This window comes from Thunnus thynnus, chromosome 14, assembly GCF_963924715.1.
Source record: "Thunnus thynnus chromosome 14, fThuThy2.1, whole genome shotgun sequence".
NCBI classification, from domain to species: domain Eukaryota; kingdom Metazoa; phylum Chordata; class Actinopteri; order Scombriformes; family Scombridae; genus Thunnus; species Thunnus thynnus.
This window is the reverse complement of record NC_089530.1, coordinates 17,421,423-17,437,744: the sequence shown is the minus strand read 5'-3', so window position 1 is coordinate 17,437,744 and position 16,322 is coordinate 17,421,423. Positions and strand designations below refer to the sequence as shown.

Genomic DNA, 16,322 nt, shown 5'->3' with positions numbered 1-16,322 from the left:
AGCAGCATACAGGGTGAGTATACAGCAGAATGACCACAATCCCTGTGAATTAAGAAAAGCAGGAGTGTTTCTACCTCAGGTCTCAGAAGAGATGGCCTCAGCAGTTGCTGTTGCTGCCAAAGATTAGTGCAGAAGAAGGATAAGGTAATGGAAGGAAAGGATGTTCAGGAGAGACACAAACATAAGGAAGAGTTCACTCCACACATTTCAGATTTAAAGTGAGAAAAAGCAGGCCTCTCTTATGTTTACAGCTAAGACAATGTTATACATCATGGAGGAGCAAGGAGAGAAGACTGATGAAACACTGATGGAAACGTGGACAAAGAGTTAAAAAAGCGATGGAAAAAAGTAAGAAATTGCAACAAAAAAATATAAAACATCCTGCGCATGCCGGATGTTGACAGTTCTTAGATTATCTGAAGGTGACAGAGTTTAATTTCAAACATTATCATTTCGTTTGGTGCCTGATTATGTTTTTTTCCCCCCAACAGAGAGGAAAAACCCATCCAAATTTATCTGCTATTTGACAGGAACATTGGAGAATAAAAGAGACGTTCGAATCAAACCAAAACTGTAATGTTAGTGTCAGAAGTCCTATCTGTGGGATCTCATCTTAAGCTCATTCAGTGTTTTCTATCAAGTGAGTTGTAGATAAGAATAATAGGATATAAGCTGCCTCAAGCTGCCTTGAGAGTGAAAAAAAATGTCTCGGCACAACAATAAGATAAAAACACATCACAACAGGAATGCTTACCTGTCTGCCATAGCCTCGTCTGCTGTGGGCCGCGGAAAGGAGGAAATAAGACAAATAATGAATATGGATTAACAGCAACATTTCAAGTTCTTTTAGATAAATGAAATGTAAAGTCTATAGGACTAGCACGTCTACATTCTGCTGACCAGTGAGGAAACTGCAGCTTTACTTACTGTGCATTTTCCATGTGTTAAATTACAGAGTTGCGGATATTGCTCAGTTTTAGAGGGTGCCTAAGGACACAATGTTATCAAGTTGGCGTGGGTTTATTTTTTCCCCCCGTTATCTCATCCAAACAGGGAGATGAAAAAAAAACAACTAAAAAACAGTACAATAAACGCAAATATCAAAGAGGCTGGAAAGATTGGAGTTTGAAAAAAGTAAGTGTTTATACAAGCATATCTAGAGCATCTCCTAGCAGATATGAAAAGGACATTGTGATTCAGCGATGACTCAAAGAAAGTTAATAAAATTGTCTTTGATTATCACATCATAATGTGGCACTTCCTTTCAACAGACAGCAATGATTTGTTTTGTTATATTTTTTTTTTCTTTGCTAAACCGAAGTAAGTCTTTACTCTATCAAACACATAAAAAAACAACTCAGATCTGCTCCTGAGGACAACGATGCATCTGTAGTGCGTTCAGTACAAGTCAATGAGAAACGGCGAGTAATGGAGCAGCCCTGCCGAAACCTCCAGGTTCACAAACGTACAACTGTAACCTGTCTGGACCCATAAATAATGACAACTCTCACACTCAGATATATGGCCAAGCAATGATGTGAGCTTCCTCTGGAGAGCTGTAATCTATTATTATGGGCAGGGACCAGGGACAGGGCAGAGCATATGGCCACACCTCCCAGGCAGAGTGGATGATGGGACTGGGAGCTGATGGATGACCTGTTGGCTTGGCTGCTGGCTACTGCTGCTTCATGCAACATCAAGAATAATGGCCCAATGGATAGCAGCCACAGGAAGTTTGCACAAGAGGGGAATTGGAGGAAGATGGCTGATAAGGTGATGTTGTAGAGAAATGAGAGGTGAGCTCAGAAGTACATCAATACTTAAATACAGTCTTGCCTATCATATTAATGACAGTAAGGTGATCTTGGCTTTATGAACAGCTAGCTTTACATGTTTCCATTGCATATTATGTAAGAAACATGTATTCTAGGACCATTATTATTCTGCTGCCACAAATACCAGCAAAACAAAATTACCCAACCCATTATAGGAAGAATCAGTTAAGGGAATAGTTTGACAGTTTGGGAAATATGTTTTTCTTTCTAGCTCTTGGCAAGAAGGCGAATAAGAGAATTTCCCAAAATGTCAAATGATTTCTGGATGTTTCCAGGCAACAAAGAATCTCTCTGAAGAGCATTTTGTGTGGGCATGGATATTAATTAAAAAACAATTTTCTGAATACCATATGGCTTGTGGTCTGCATTTTCTTTAGCATGTGATGTTGACCATTTTGTGATTTAGATCTTGTTAAGATACTGGATTCAGAGTCATCTTTGAATTTTCTATTCAAAACCTACTTTTACTGTTAAGTCTACTTTGATTTTGAACCATAATTGTAACTGTTTTATCTAGTTGTTGTTTTCATTTGCTTTTTAAAACCTTTTGGGGGATATTCAATAAGCAATTCATCTGATTTGCTGCTAAATAAGATCTAATGTCGGACTGTTTTGACATGTGTTGCTTATGAAGCAACAGCGGGAAACAGAAAGGCATGTGCCTCAGGTAGAATGCCTTAAAAGGAACACATGAGACCAAAAGTGCAATTATCAGTGGTGCCATGCCAGTGGTTCCTCCATTTTACCAACACAAAACCTTTATGGTCCTCAAATGGTCCATAAATAAGGCCAAATGCAATTTGTTAAGTAAATATCCCCCCCATGTTGTTTCATTCCCTGTATTATAGTCATTCTCTTTTTCATTTATTTTTTATGTCTGCCTTTTGTAACTTTTCCTTAGAAAAGTGCAATAAAAACAAAGTTCAGAACTACTTTCATTATTAAAATTGGTGTACCCTTTTCCTTTTGTTCTGTTTTTCATACTACTGTATTGAATTATCAGTCGGGAAACAAAAAGAGTTTGATAAAACCAAGATTGAAATATAAAGAATAGCATCCATTAAGGCTTAGTGCTCTTTGGGTTGAAAGAAACAGTATGTGATCTGCTAGCCTCTTTACAAAAGAGATTACCCCATGTAGTGAACATGGAATACAGAATTAGCAGGCCTTCGATCTGCCCATCAGGGGAATGTGTGATGAATCAAACATTACATTGCTCTGGAAGGGAGGTATGCTAAGACCATTTGCCTTAGGGCATGGAGGCTGAAACAAACACATGAAGGGTATGAGGGGGAAAGACAGAGATGAGTGGAAGTAAAAAACCTGAGCGCAGGAAAAAAAGGAAGCAAGAGGGGACAGCGGCCGCATTGCAATGAATGTAAAGAAGGTAATAGAATCTCCCGAGAACCACGAGGACAGATTAACAAGAAGAGGCCAAGGATTGGAAAGTATTAGAACTAACTACAAGGGGAGACGAAGAGGGAGAGTGAAATACAGACAAATGGGACAGGCAGAAGGTCAGAGGGACAGAAAAGAAAAGGAGAGGGTAACTGTAGTTGACAGTCCCACAGGCAGCGGCCTTGGTCAAAGATTGATTGGTTCTCTAATTAGCCTTTTCCAGTGTGCAGCCAAACATCACTGTGACTACTTTATCATGCTGCGAGGATCTCTGCTGACATGTGAATAGACAGGTCCCCCAGAGGTTGGCTCTCTTCATTCAACATGAGCCTGCCGGGAACCCTGTCCATTTATTTTTATAGCTGATGCTTCGACCAACATAAGAAGATATATGTTTTCACTTAGAGGCGCCTCGCCCTGCATTCAATTGTATTACATTTAAATAAAGAGATTTCCTGTAGCTTGTTTTAAAACAATATCCAATAATTTTAATTTCATGCAAGGGTTGCTTCAGTATACATATACATATTTTGATATTTGTTTATGTGTGAACTGTCCTACTGTTAATTTGCTCAGGGGTTGAGTATGACAATTAGTAAATTCTCTTGCATTATGCATCAGTGAAGTTTACATCTCACATTCATTCATCATTGCATGTAGGGCCTTTTAAATACACACTAAAAGTGCTTAATTTTATGTGAGCTCAAATAACTGCTACAACTTCCTGAATATGTATAATCAAGAAATACGTGATCATCCTTCATGAATACTCTGAAGCTTCTTTCACAGAATTTGCATACCTTTGGGAAATTTTTAACAGTTATGGTAATTTCCCCTCATTTAAAAAAAACACTGAACATCATAATTTTTTCTTTTGCCTAATTTGGACTCGGCATCCTAAAATTTCATGCTCACATCTTTGTTAAGAAGTAAAAAAACACATTTGAAAATCAGCAAAATGTAGCTATCAAGGAAACAGACCTCAGGGTTGTAGGATTTACAAAATTTTGGTGTTTAGTGTAATTTATTTAAAGCGGTTTGGGTTTTGTTAATATTAACTGAGGTAACATACTTACAACGTAATGAACTGACTAATCTGTGAACTAAAATTAAATACTGGTACCACCATCATAGATCTAATTGTAGTTCAAGTAATTAAAACATGCAGTTAAACTGAGCACAACTGATGCATGCAAGCCTGTTTTATGTTCTAATGCAAGCCCATAAGCTTAAAGCACAGTCATTGTGGCAGAGCTGAGTACATTTTTTGGCAGGTGGCACTAAAATATGATTTCCACACCGAATATCAAGTAAAAAAAGCATTGCGTTTCTGAAAAACCCACAGTCAAAATTCTTTGACTTGACTAAAGCTTATATACAGTACTACAAACTGTGCAAAAAAATAAAAACAGTGTTTAGAAACAACAGACAAATAGACATGGGAATGTATAAATGGAAATAATGAGAATATGGAGACAAAGAAAAAGAGTCAGAACATTGTGGACTGAGAAGAAAAGTGTTCACTGGGCTCAGCAGAGTTTGGGCTGTTTGAGTTCAATTGTCTCGCCTGCTGAACCTCTGCGGCCATGTTCAGTTGACTTGTTCCATTTTCATCACAGTTCACACTTGTCGAGTTGATTTGGTCCGCAGAGCTGGAGTTGGTTGGCTTTGGCATGCTCTGCTCATCGTGGAGATCAGAGCCTTGCACTTTATTAGCACCCTCTGATTCCTCAGTCACTTGTGGTTTCTTGTTAAACTTGGGGTTCTTGCTGTTTTTGTCTACTTGGCTGTACAGGTTGGCAACAGACCTCTCTATGTCAGCGAGATTCTGGATGTTTTTCAGGATTCCCTTGAGCTCCTTCCTCCCAACGTCACTTTGTGATGGAACAGGAGGAGGGGGACGTTTCCGTTCTGAAACAGGGCGAAGCGATGACACAGGCGGCAAAGAGGTTGGGACAAACTGGACAATTGGGCGCGACTGATCGCTCGCTGGTGAGGGAGGGGGAGGAAGAGGTGGAGGAGGTGGGGGAGCAAGCTGTTTATTGATAGGAGGAACAGGGGGCTGAGGAGTAAAAAGGTTGGAGGGTGTGGGTGGAGGGGGGGGTGGACTAGATGGAGGAGATGTGGGTGGGGGAGGCGGGTGTGGCTGCTGTGGAGGAGGGGGAGGTGGGTTTTCTGGTGGGTCTGGTATAATCTCCACGTTGATCTGACATGGCTGTACTGTCATGTAGTTGGAGATGCTAGAGCTGAACTTCCTGAGGACAGGTGGAGTTGGTTTCTGGCTGGGCAGGGTCCATGAGTCATCTCCCTGAGTAATGATGATGCTGGGGGGCAAATCACTGCCCACACTGGGGCTGTAGGGGTAATCCATGATGGAGAACAGGGCTTCTGAGGTCAGCTCCACAATGTCAGTGCTGTCTCTATCCCTGACAAGGATGGGAGAGAGGGAGCCTTGGGAGCCTCTGTTTTGCCTGAGGGTTTTTTCCTGGAGGGCTTGCTGCTCAAACTGCCTAGCCTGCTCACGAACTGACAACTTGGTCTCTGTGCTGCCACTCAGGTGGAGCGTGCCAGAACTCTCCGGCCTTTGTCTGCCTCTCATGGCTGCTTGGAGTATCTGCAGCTCCCAATCGGCCGGGTCCATAAGAGTTTGCCTCCTTGACACCTCGTAACCGTGCAAACTTCCTTCAACGTGGGCAGGCATTGACCAGCCACACCCTGACCCTTCTGAGTGCAAAGAAGAAAAGGAGAACCGCTTTTCAGAAGGGTTCTTCCCCCCTATAAAGACATCAGGACTGCTGAGGGGACTGTCATCATAGACAGGGTTGTGGGTGGTTAGCGGGTTGCAGTCAGAGAGGAAGGTCACGTTGCTCCCTGACTTGGGTATGCCGATGCGCAGTGTTCCGTTGCTGCGGGCTGCAATGGTGCGACAGGCAAAGGTGCTAAAAATCCTCTGGTGGTCGGCCTCCTCAATGACAGACTTTTTAGCCCTGCCCCAGTAAAGGTGAAGGTGAAGAAGAAAAAAAGACTTGAAACAGGTGAAAATTGATGGTTTAAGGGCAAGCGAAGCAGAGAAAAAAGGGTGAGGTAAAAGCAAAAGCACTATGATTCCTTTCTGCATCTTCACTGAGTATCATTTAGTGTCATGACTATTACTCAGATTCTTAAAGGTAGATTAAACAAAACAATCAGTTGATTGATTTAAGTAGCTCAATACTGAATATGGGTCAGTTTTCAACTTTGTACCATATGCTAAAGAATTAAAATGTGATGTAAATTAATACTGAAATTGTGAAATTATTTTTTGCTTAGAGTAAACCCTCAGCTGTACTCCAAAGCTACAGTACAATACAACTAACATCAACCCATACTGGGATGCATTAGTGAGTCACAACACTAAGAGATGTGAAGGTAAGGGTGACTGAACACAAAAAGGAGACAGATTGTCTCATGGGAAGGGAGAGAGGTGACAACTACAGTGATATCTACTGAAGTGCAGTGCCTCTAAACAAAGGGAGCTTCACTTTTTTCTGACCACATGGGGGTGGGAGGGTTTCACTGCGGTTGAAATGTTGCGTCTGCTAAACTACAAACCTTTCCGACTGCTACCACTATACCGAAGCCAATTAACACAACAGGTTTTGCCAATTAAAAATGTATCCACACACACAAGGGTATTAATGATAAATCAAAATCGGACCGTTTTAATAAAGGTTAAGTCTATGTGCATATGCCCAGCAAAAGCTATAAGCAAGAGAGGGAACAAGGGTGCTGCTCCTGTGCTATATTTACAGATAATACTGATCATATTCATTGATTTTTGTACAACATATATTTTGGGATTACTTACTGCAGTCTGAATCCAGAGAGACAGAGGGATAGAAATGATGGAGAGGATAGAAATACAGACAGATGGTAAGAAGACTAAAGCAGAAATGTCAGAGGTTTTAACTAAAAATGAAGAAACAGATGAAGTGTAAGCTCAGGGGTGCACCAGGTTTTTGCATTCTGAGGGCAAATACCGTACTGTTTTATTTGATGTGTGCATCTGAGATTATGCAGGACTGTTGGCACAAACACAAAGCACAGACACTCACTCACGCACGCACTACACCTTTCTGCTTACAAAAACTTTGCGTTTCACACATAGAGTTTCAATGTGTTTTAATATGGCTGTTTATAGGACCACCTCCTCTTGTTCCTAGTGCAGGCTAGATAATAACCCCCAAACAAACAATGCTCAATCCCCCCGAGAGCTTTTCTCCTACTACAGAATCAAAAGCTTCTGCTTGTTGTTGAGTGTTGGTCAACATCTGTTGTAAACACTGCAAAAGCTCTTTACAGCTTACCATTAAATTTCCATTTTCTTTCTTTCTTTTTTTTGATGGAAATTGTGATGTTAGTAGCAGTATTGCTTTAAAATGCTGTAAATCAAAATTACTAAACCCAGAGGGGCTGCAGTTTCACTTCAACCTCATTTAATCCAAAAACATTAACATTTCATTACACATTTAGGGTAGCATTTAAAATGGAAGGTTATATCTGACTGTGCCAGTGGCAAAACACTCTGGACGTATAGGGAAGCTCATGATGCATTCAGTGTAGGTTTTAATCAAATAAAGGTTTAAAGTAATTTATTGAAAAATCAATTATAAGGCACAGGTCAGAATCTGTACTTGTTTCTATTTCCAGTAAACTATGGCATCTGTTATGAACTTAAACTCTTACCTTGAGAGAAGGTCTTGCAAAAATGCATACGCAGTCAAATTAGAAACACATACATAAGCTAAAGTCTAATTACCAGCTGTGCTGCAGCGTACAGTGTGGTTTGCAGACATCTAAAGTGGACCACTGTTAGGAAGCCCGAGAGCAGAGAGATACATTGATGCAGTTACTAATATGTCTAAAACAGCAGGTAGATTTCTGAGTTTGAATCCAACACAACTGTTGGTGTAGGGAAGGCAGGGAAAATATCAAGGCAGAAGTACTAGCATTCAACCTCAAGGCATTTCTTTTGAGTTTGGATTTGATATCCAAAGGAAAGAAACTGCAGAGCATGATACAGTACCTGCTCATCATGGGAAAGGGTATGATGGATGGGATGGGAGGGGAGAAAAATAATAAGGGCCAGGGTTGACTCACATGCTGCTGTCCCCGAGCTCTTCATACAGGTTAGCACCGGGAGCACTGGCCGGAGCTGCTTTCCCTCCTGGTGGTAAAGCCATCTGAATCCTGGCAGTTTTGGCACACTCTGCCTGTCGCCTGTGCAAAGCGTCATCAGTTACAGTCACCCAGATAAGTGTTTCTCTAGTCCACATACAAAAATCCATGACACAAACACACCTCATACACAAATATACAAGGAAAATCAACCCAAAATACCACTGTGTCTTTCACATGTTGTTAACAATTAACTCCTTTCTAGAATAGTTTGGTTAAAAAGTGAGTAAAAACCAGTCACACTATTTATGCATGAAGTCTCTACCATGAGCTAACCATGTGGTTTCACAGAAATGAGCAACTGCCGGTCACTGGCGATAAAACTTAAGATACTGCTATGTTCAGTCAGGACTAAAAAGATATCAGGGAGAGTATAAGTACAACTTGAAATAGTGGGACAAAATACAGGTAGCATTAATTCTTATTTTATGTAAATGGCGTCATGCAAAGAAGATGGAAAAACAAACTTCCAGCAATGAGCATTGATAAAATATTTTAAATTTGAACTAACCAACTTAACAATGAACTATTTCAACATTTCAATATTTTTTAACATGCTATCAAACAAATGAGCACAAATGAGTCTGTGAGCACATTCACCAGAAAAAGAGCAACATGGTTATTCCATTGTGGTTGTCTTAGTCTACATGTGTCTACTTGATGTGAGCTCAATATTCACTTGGTCATGGTTTGGTCTGCACACTGGCTCTTGTTAGCTAAATAAACGTTCCAACTCTCTTTACAGCTGACTGTTTACTGGGATGGACCTGCAGTAGTTGATTCTCAGTGGAATTGGCAGGACTAGTCATCCTTTCACACTTCAGGGAAGCATTTGATTAAATATTAATATCAAAAATATTGCTTAATGGAGTTTTAAACATATGTATTGAGAACAACACAGTGCAAAAATGTTTTAAATTGCAAGGAAGCAGTGAAGTTATAACAATGAGGTCCTTTAATTCTGAGCCTTTTTTGAGGTTGTTAAAGACAAAACCGAAGATACCTGCAATTATGGGTGATACCAAAGAACTAAGGTGGTGATTGTAGGTGTTAACTTTTGCTTTTTTAAACTTCACTTTTTACATTAACTTTCTTCAGGATTATACTTTATTGAACTAGTAGGTCTAACATTTATGCACACACAGTTTATGCGTAGGATGCTAGGACTGATAGGGATAAGATCAAGGGTTTGCAACGGAGTGAGAAGTGTAGTGTTAGAGTTGAGTGAGAAGATAATTAATACAGAACTATGAGTGTTGTTGACTTTGGGTTGATTTTCCTTTGAATTTCGTGAGATTTTCCACATGAACTAGAACTGTTTGGCATAATTCAACGTTGATTCTGTAACCTACAAGATGAGTAAGCATTTCTTTATGTCATTATGCAACAGACATTTCAAAAGGGTGGCATTAGCTAGCATGCATTTTGTTCATCATCTCCACACATTCAACTCATTTTCAAATAACTAATAAATAATAAAGATGAGAGAAACTGTTCTTCGCACACATACTTCAAGCAATGAAAGAGCGATCACTTGTAAAACATGAAAAAGAATAATTACTTACTCTTTGAACCTGGTGATAAGTTTTGATGCAGAGAGGAGAGGAGACAGGAAGAGAGAGAGATGGGGGACAAAAAAAGATGTATAATTATATAATTTGGCAAGATGGTAACGGTAACCCCACACAACATTAATGTGAGGAGGTGTTTCATGTTGAGTGGTCCTTTGGCACACTTTACTGTGCATTGGGGTCCTTTTAAAAGACAGACACACATTGAGTAAAACACCCATTCAGATAACAGAAGATCTTTGCATAACATACTATGTTTACCAATTTAACTACAAAATGGGAGAAAACTTTCTGTATGTTCTCTCCAATTTCTATGCAAAGTAGGAAGCACTCAAGCTTCCAGCAGTGGCTGCAGGGCTACATGCAAAAGTAGCCACTTTTTTCTTAAGTGAATCTTCTGTGCTTCCATATCGCCATCACTTATTCACAACAAAATTCAATTATTCCGCATGAATAAACAGATTCATGATTTAAATATTATATTCATTTCCCAAATTTAGGAGAGAATGAATTATGTTCACACATAAAAACAAGAACATGATTTCCAAAATCATTTAATTTTACTAAAGTAATGTAATACCACCAACAAAGCACCATCTGCTATGACAGTTTGTGCGTTAGGTCTAATGTCACCATCAACAGCTTTCTGCTGTGTGTTCAGCCTGTGCATTTGCAACCACTCCACCCATCTGCCGTGAATAAACATTTCCCAAACATCACCATTTATGGAACACTTGCTGCATACCAACAATTAATGGGGATAGAACTTGACTCCTGCCAACCAAGAGTTCAATTGGTTTACCAATCTGAATGATGCAGTAAACAAAAGGCATCATATTTTTTGTAAACCGCAGTGTGTGCGCGTGAATGACAGAGATAGAGCGAAACAGACAGAGAGAGCGCTGTTTATTGTGTGTGTGTTGGGCAGAGATGATTAAGGAGCGTGAAGACGCACTGTGACGGTCACAATTGGCTGTAGATATTTGTCACAAATGAGTGTTAATTAATCTGCTTTCACAGAGCATGAGCAGGGAGATTAGCCCAGCAGAGTGCGCAGTCAGCATGCCTGATGAGAGAGAGAGAGAGAAAGAGATAGAGAGGAAGAGAGAGAGAGAGACACGCACACACAAAAGGCAGCAACCAAGCAAGAAGGGCTCTTGCTTTATCTTAAATACTTGACAAATACATTTTTCAACAGTGCTGTTTGTGGTTTTGCAGGTTCTACTCTAACAGGCCACAGGGTACAGGATGTAAACAACGGTTTACATTCCAACACTAAAATATCTGATTTGTCTATGAGGAGCAAATTCTTTAGCTAAAAACAAGGAGTGTAACTCAATATCTCCCATGACAATGGCCTGCTTAATTAAAATGTATTTCCCTCTTAATTCCCTGACAACCAGTTAAGGATGATTAATCGATTACAGAGGCCGGTGATTATTACTGAGGCGAGAGTACTCACTGTTTGTAGGTGACCATGACAATGAGGATGGCAGGTATGCAGCAGAGGATGATGATGATGGCCAAGGCAAGGAGAGCTCCCTCTGTGTAGCCCACAGCCTGGGCGGCTTTCTTCACGCTGGCCACGATGTCTGGTGAGCGGATCTTGAGGATGCGGCCGCCCTCGCCCAGGTGCGGCTGGAACTCCTTGTTGATATCCAGCACATTCCCATCGAGAAATCTGGGATTTGCAACACATAATGAATACAGAGGAAAAAGCACAGTGGCTGAGTTCCTAAACTCCTGAATATAATTTTTTTTTCTGAAGTATCTCATTTGCTGAGAGCCACTTATTTCATGGTTAGTGGCATCTGGTAATTTAGATCAGCACATTATGAATGATGTGAGAGCAGCTGGGGATCTGCATACTTTTGGAAGAAATGTATTTTTCACAAGTGCTAAATGATTTGTCAAAAGAGGAACTAAGGAAAAGAAATAGTCGGTTTGACCTTTCTTAAATGTATTGATTTACATTTCTACAGTGTTTCAATTACAGACCCGAGGCACAATTTTTTATCAGTATTGTAGTAAAATACAATGTTATACTAAATCAATCCACCCATTGTTGTTCCAGTGTTGTTTTGGAACAATAACCAGTTGTTACAGAGTGGTTCTCAAACATTCTGCAGCGCAAATGAGTGAGCCCACTGCCACATCCAATTACTGTCATTTTTGTTTTTCCATAGGTGAATAAATGAGTGCATATGAAGGTTATTAACTGGCCTCTCTAGCAATCTATCCTCTAGAGAGCTCAAATGGTAGAGAGTGCTGTAGTCAAGGTGGCATAAGGACACTCTATAATGTAAGAATCCCCTCACTATGTTGTCTTCTCTTTCGCCTTCTGTTATCCGTGACGGCAAAGTCGCAGATATATAACATGCAATTACCCCACAACATTGTCAGACATGCACTGCATAAATAAAAAGCCTCTCTCCTCGAGTCTAAATGATTTTCCTGACAGCATCTGCATCTAAGGAAGGGGATTCTTATTAAAGCAGGGATGTAGAAAGCCTCTTTTAAAATTAACTTAGGTCTCTCAAAAGCTGCCACTTGAGATAAGGAGCTATGGTCACTAGTTTTGTTTAAAAAAAAAAAAAAAAAGAAGAAGCTGTTTTTTATGATTCAAGTGACATCCCCATGACCCAAGCCTTGATCCCCCCGCTTTAAAGAGTTTATGGCGCTTCTCTGATGGTTAAGGACACAGAGGTTATGTTTATAGATTAATTCAGAACATACAGAAAACACCTCTAAATGTCATTTGTGTGGAGGATTTCCAAATGAACTGAAAGTGTCACAGTGTCTGGTAATAAACTGGTAATAACCACGGATACCGTTAAACAAAGACAGAAGATGGTGTCAGGTAACTCAATATAAGGTAAGCAAGAAAATGGAGAGCAAATTGGTAGAGTGAAGGGGACAACTCAGAAGGGGGAGGTTTCCTATTGATTGGCAACTCTCACGCTCTGATGGAGTTGGCTTTTTAAGATTGGTGTCTGATCGGTCTGACAGAAGGGCTAAGAAACACGAAAAAGGTGAGTGCAAGATTGTCCTCAGGTGCCAGCTAAAGCTAAGGTATTTTTCCTTCTGATGGGATGAAAAATTGTCTTGTAAACACTCTTCTGTGCTGCTTTAGTAGCATGTGAACATGCCCTCTCAGCGCCCAAACTGTCTTAGCATGCTGTCTTAGGCAGACCCTGGGCACATAGGAATTGTCTCTCTATGTCCTCAAAAAAAAGGAATGAAATATATTGCTGGCATATCTCCAGGCTCTTGGAATAACCTTTGAGGTACTTGTATGACGGGTTGATGGACTGATTGAAATACTCCCTGCTCCACTCTCACTTTATTCCCTCCCTAACCTCATCTCCTCCTTTTTCTCCCCCATATATGCCCCTTTCCCCTGACATATGACAGATTTGGTGCACCTGCAGGATAATCAAAGTCTTATGAAGAAAGTTGAAGTAGTGAAAAAGTGGAGACACAGTAGAAGAGAAAGCCAAGGGGAGCCTGAGACAGAGATACTTGCTGACTCACTGTATGGATAGGGGGGGAAGAGAGACTGCAGGGAAAACATGCAGCACAGTGGGGACATTAGAACATCAATTTAGACCAAATGGCGGACTGTACTTCTAGTAATAAAATTCACCCACTCACTTGAAGAGCTCCTGGCGTGAAATGGCCCTGTTCGTGAGCGGGTCAATGGCGTATACCATCAGGTCCGACTTACTGTAGTCCTCTAGCTCAAAGCCATCGCCATGACGCCGTGGCCCGATGGACTCTACAATTACCTTGGCACCTGGAATCTGGTCCTGGACATATTTCTCCAGAATACTGAAACCAGCACAAAACCACAAGTCAGACTTCTACAATGAAGGCAGTTAATATCTAAACTTAGTTCAGAAACGAATGAACCATTTCTGGCACCACTGGGGCTGAAGCAATATAAGAGCCACCAATTTTAAGTACTCCACTCTGGCAATGATTGTCCTATTGGGCAGCATTTTGCTTCTCTCACTGGGCTCTTGGCAAAGCAAGGCTCTGATAATCCTTTTCAGGCAGGGAGAAATCCACACCTCAAATTACAGCCAATAAAGGAAAGCTTTGCCGTCTGCCTTTGCCAAGGCGGATAAACAGTTTGAGCACTCAGGTAAAATGACCCTGGATCATCACCAGCACTGTGCAAAATTGCAGACCTCTCGAATGACATCACCGCAAAGAGCTTAACATGACTAATGTGTGTGTTTTTCAGCCTAAGGAGCAATATCACTTGTATGGGAGAGACACACCAAGCTCTTGAAAAACAACTATTAACACCCATTTGCATTTCAGATTGACTAATTAGGCTAAACACTGTCCCCTGAGAGGTACAAAAAAGATGGTTTCATGAATCACGATCATTAATTAATTTGGACTAGGACAGCAGACTGTTGAGGACAGACTCAACTGTCTCACTGACTAAACCCTGCTTATAATTGATTGATAAATGATTAGTGAAAAACAAAAGTGTTTTACAAGTTTTACAACATCAATTTTTATTAGCGTGTTTATTTTCAGCCATTATTTGGCACAGGTGAGTCATACACTCACTCCCATCATTCAAAAACAATTTTATATGCAAATTAAGATGCCACGTCAAACCATGTTCAATTCGTATCATAGTGGGTAAAACACAGCGCAAAAAGAGGCAATTAATTTCCCATTGTCAATTCTACCAAGGAAATCAATTAACAAAAGGAATATTAGAGGACAAGCAAATGTACCGGAAACACGCTGCACAGACAGGCGAAGAGATGCGGTGATGTGAATTTGGTGGTAGATAAATATTTTCTGTCTATTTCACCTTCAAATTACACAGTAGCTTATTTAATAGAATTAACACAAAAATGTACTCCTAACATGTTGGACACACTGGTATTGGTTTATTCTCATTTAACAGTAATTTGGCATTACTTTAATATTTCAAATCATATGAAATGTCACCTTACCCAATGAGCTGCTCCTTTTTCTCTTCAACTAAAGTGGGCGGGACAGTCGACACAACAACTTGCATGTCCAATGCGTTGACCACGGAAACCTGTGAGCCCGAGAGAGAGTAGGACAGAGAGAAAGAAAGAAACAAAAAGACCAAAAGGTAAAAAAGACAGCAGAGAATAGAGATAGACTGTGATTAAGCCAGTTGTCCATGTGTGTCCTAATGTGAGTTTGGTCAACTCATTCAAATACCTCTTTGGGTGGACCAAATGAAACCTTCTAATTGCCTGCTTGTATTGGTGCCATGTGGCAAACTTAACAGAACCTAATTCGGATGCCACAGTTAAGTGCATAGGCAGCAGCCTTTGTGCTCTGAAGCCAAATCTCCCATGCGGCTCCTGTGAAATTAGGTTTCCCCTTGAAAATAAACAAGCACCATGGTTAAGCTCTCGCCACTCTCTCATATCCAGGCAATGTCCCAGACCCTCCTTCTGTCTCATTAGAGGCTTTTTAGTCAGACATGTTTCACTGAAACGAAAAATAAGCCTGCCCACAGTCAGGGAAGATAAGCATTGAATTGGGGGCAAAGCTGAGCTCAATCACAGCGGGTGCGTGGGGAAATTATTGGGGGAAAAAAGAAATGCACACAGAGACAAGAGCGACAAAGACACACATTTAGACAAACATACACACAAAGACAAAGACAGATGCAAATCAGGGACACGTGTATGCATAGCTAATATACATGGCTGAAAGAAAAAGTTTAATTGCATTATCAGCTAGTGGCAGTGGCCTCATATTGAATGTGCTGTACCCACTGTGAAGAATTCAATAGACTGGATCCAAGACATTTAGTACTGAGCAAACATACAGACAAAACAAAAAAGGCTCATAATGAATAGATTGATATGAAGTGAAACAGAGTGGAGATTTCAACAAAACGAATAAACCTAATGTACTCTTGCAGACATGCAATATGAGACTGTTTTTCACAGCAGGAATCAGTTGATATATTGACAGAATACTTGTGAAAAAAGTAATTTATGCCTACATTATTACTTTATAAAACATTAGTCTTTAAAACAAACAAAGGGGATAATCCCATAATGCAACTTGAAAGTAGCTGTGTCCCACATTCATACTATTCACTGACTCTAAGCAGGTTTTTAGTGCTCACATTGAAAAAGAGACAAAATTAAGTATACTAAAAACAGTCGGTGTGCAGACTAAAAAACTGTTCTCCCACAATGCAATGCACAAAGGAAATGGACGAGCTGCTGATAGCTGAAAGAAATTAAACTAATTGTGGATGAAGAAAAAACAGCTTTTT

The 16,322-nt window shown here is 40.3% G+C and overlaps 1 protein-coding gene across 1 annotated transcript in view; it reads right to left on the bottom strand.

The window, feature by feature from the left end:
• Positions 1-783: 783 nt before the first annotated feature.
• LOC137197123 (protocadherin-15-like) overlaps positions 784-16,322 on the bottom strand; it is a 177,674-nt gene continuing 162,135 nt past the window's right edge. The window contains exons 28-33 of the mRNA XM_067610286.1: positions 15,007-15,095; positions 13,676-13,852; positions 11,484-11,702; positions 10,016-10,024; positions 8,373-8,492; positions 784-6,220 (exon numbers count right to left, since the gene is read on the bottom strand). Of these exons, the coding sequence (XP_067466387.1) occupies positions 4,723-6,220; positions 8,373-8,492; positions 10,016-10,024; positions 11,484-11,702; positions 13,676-13,852; positions 15,007-15,095 (2,112 nt within the window). The 3' untranslated portion in view covers positions 784-4,722. The remainder of the gene's footprint in view (positions 6,221-8,372; positions 8,493-10,015; positions 10,025-11,483; positions 11,703-13,675; positions 13,853-15,006; positions 15,096-16,322) is intronic.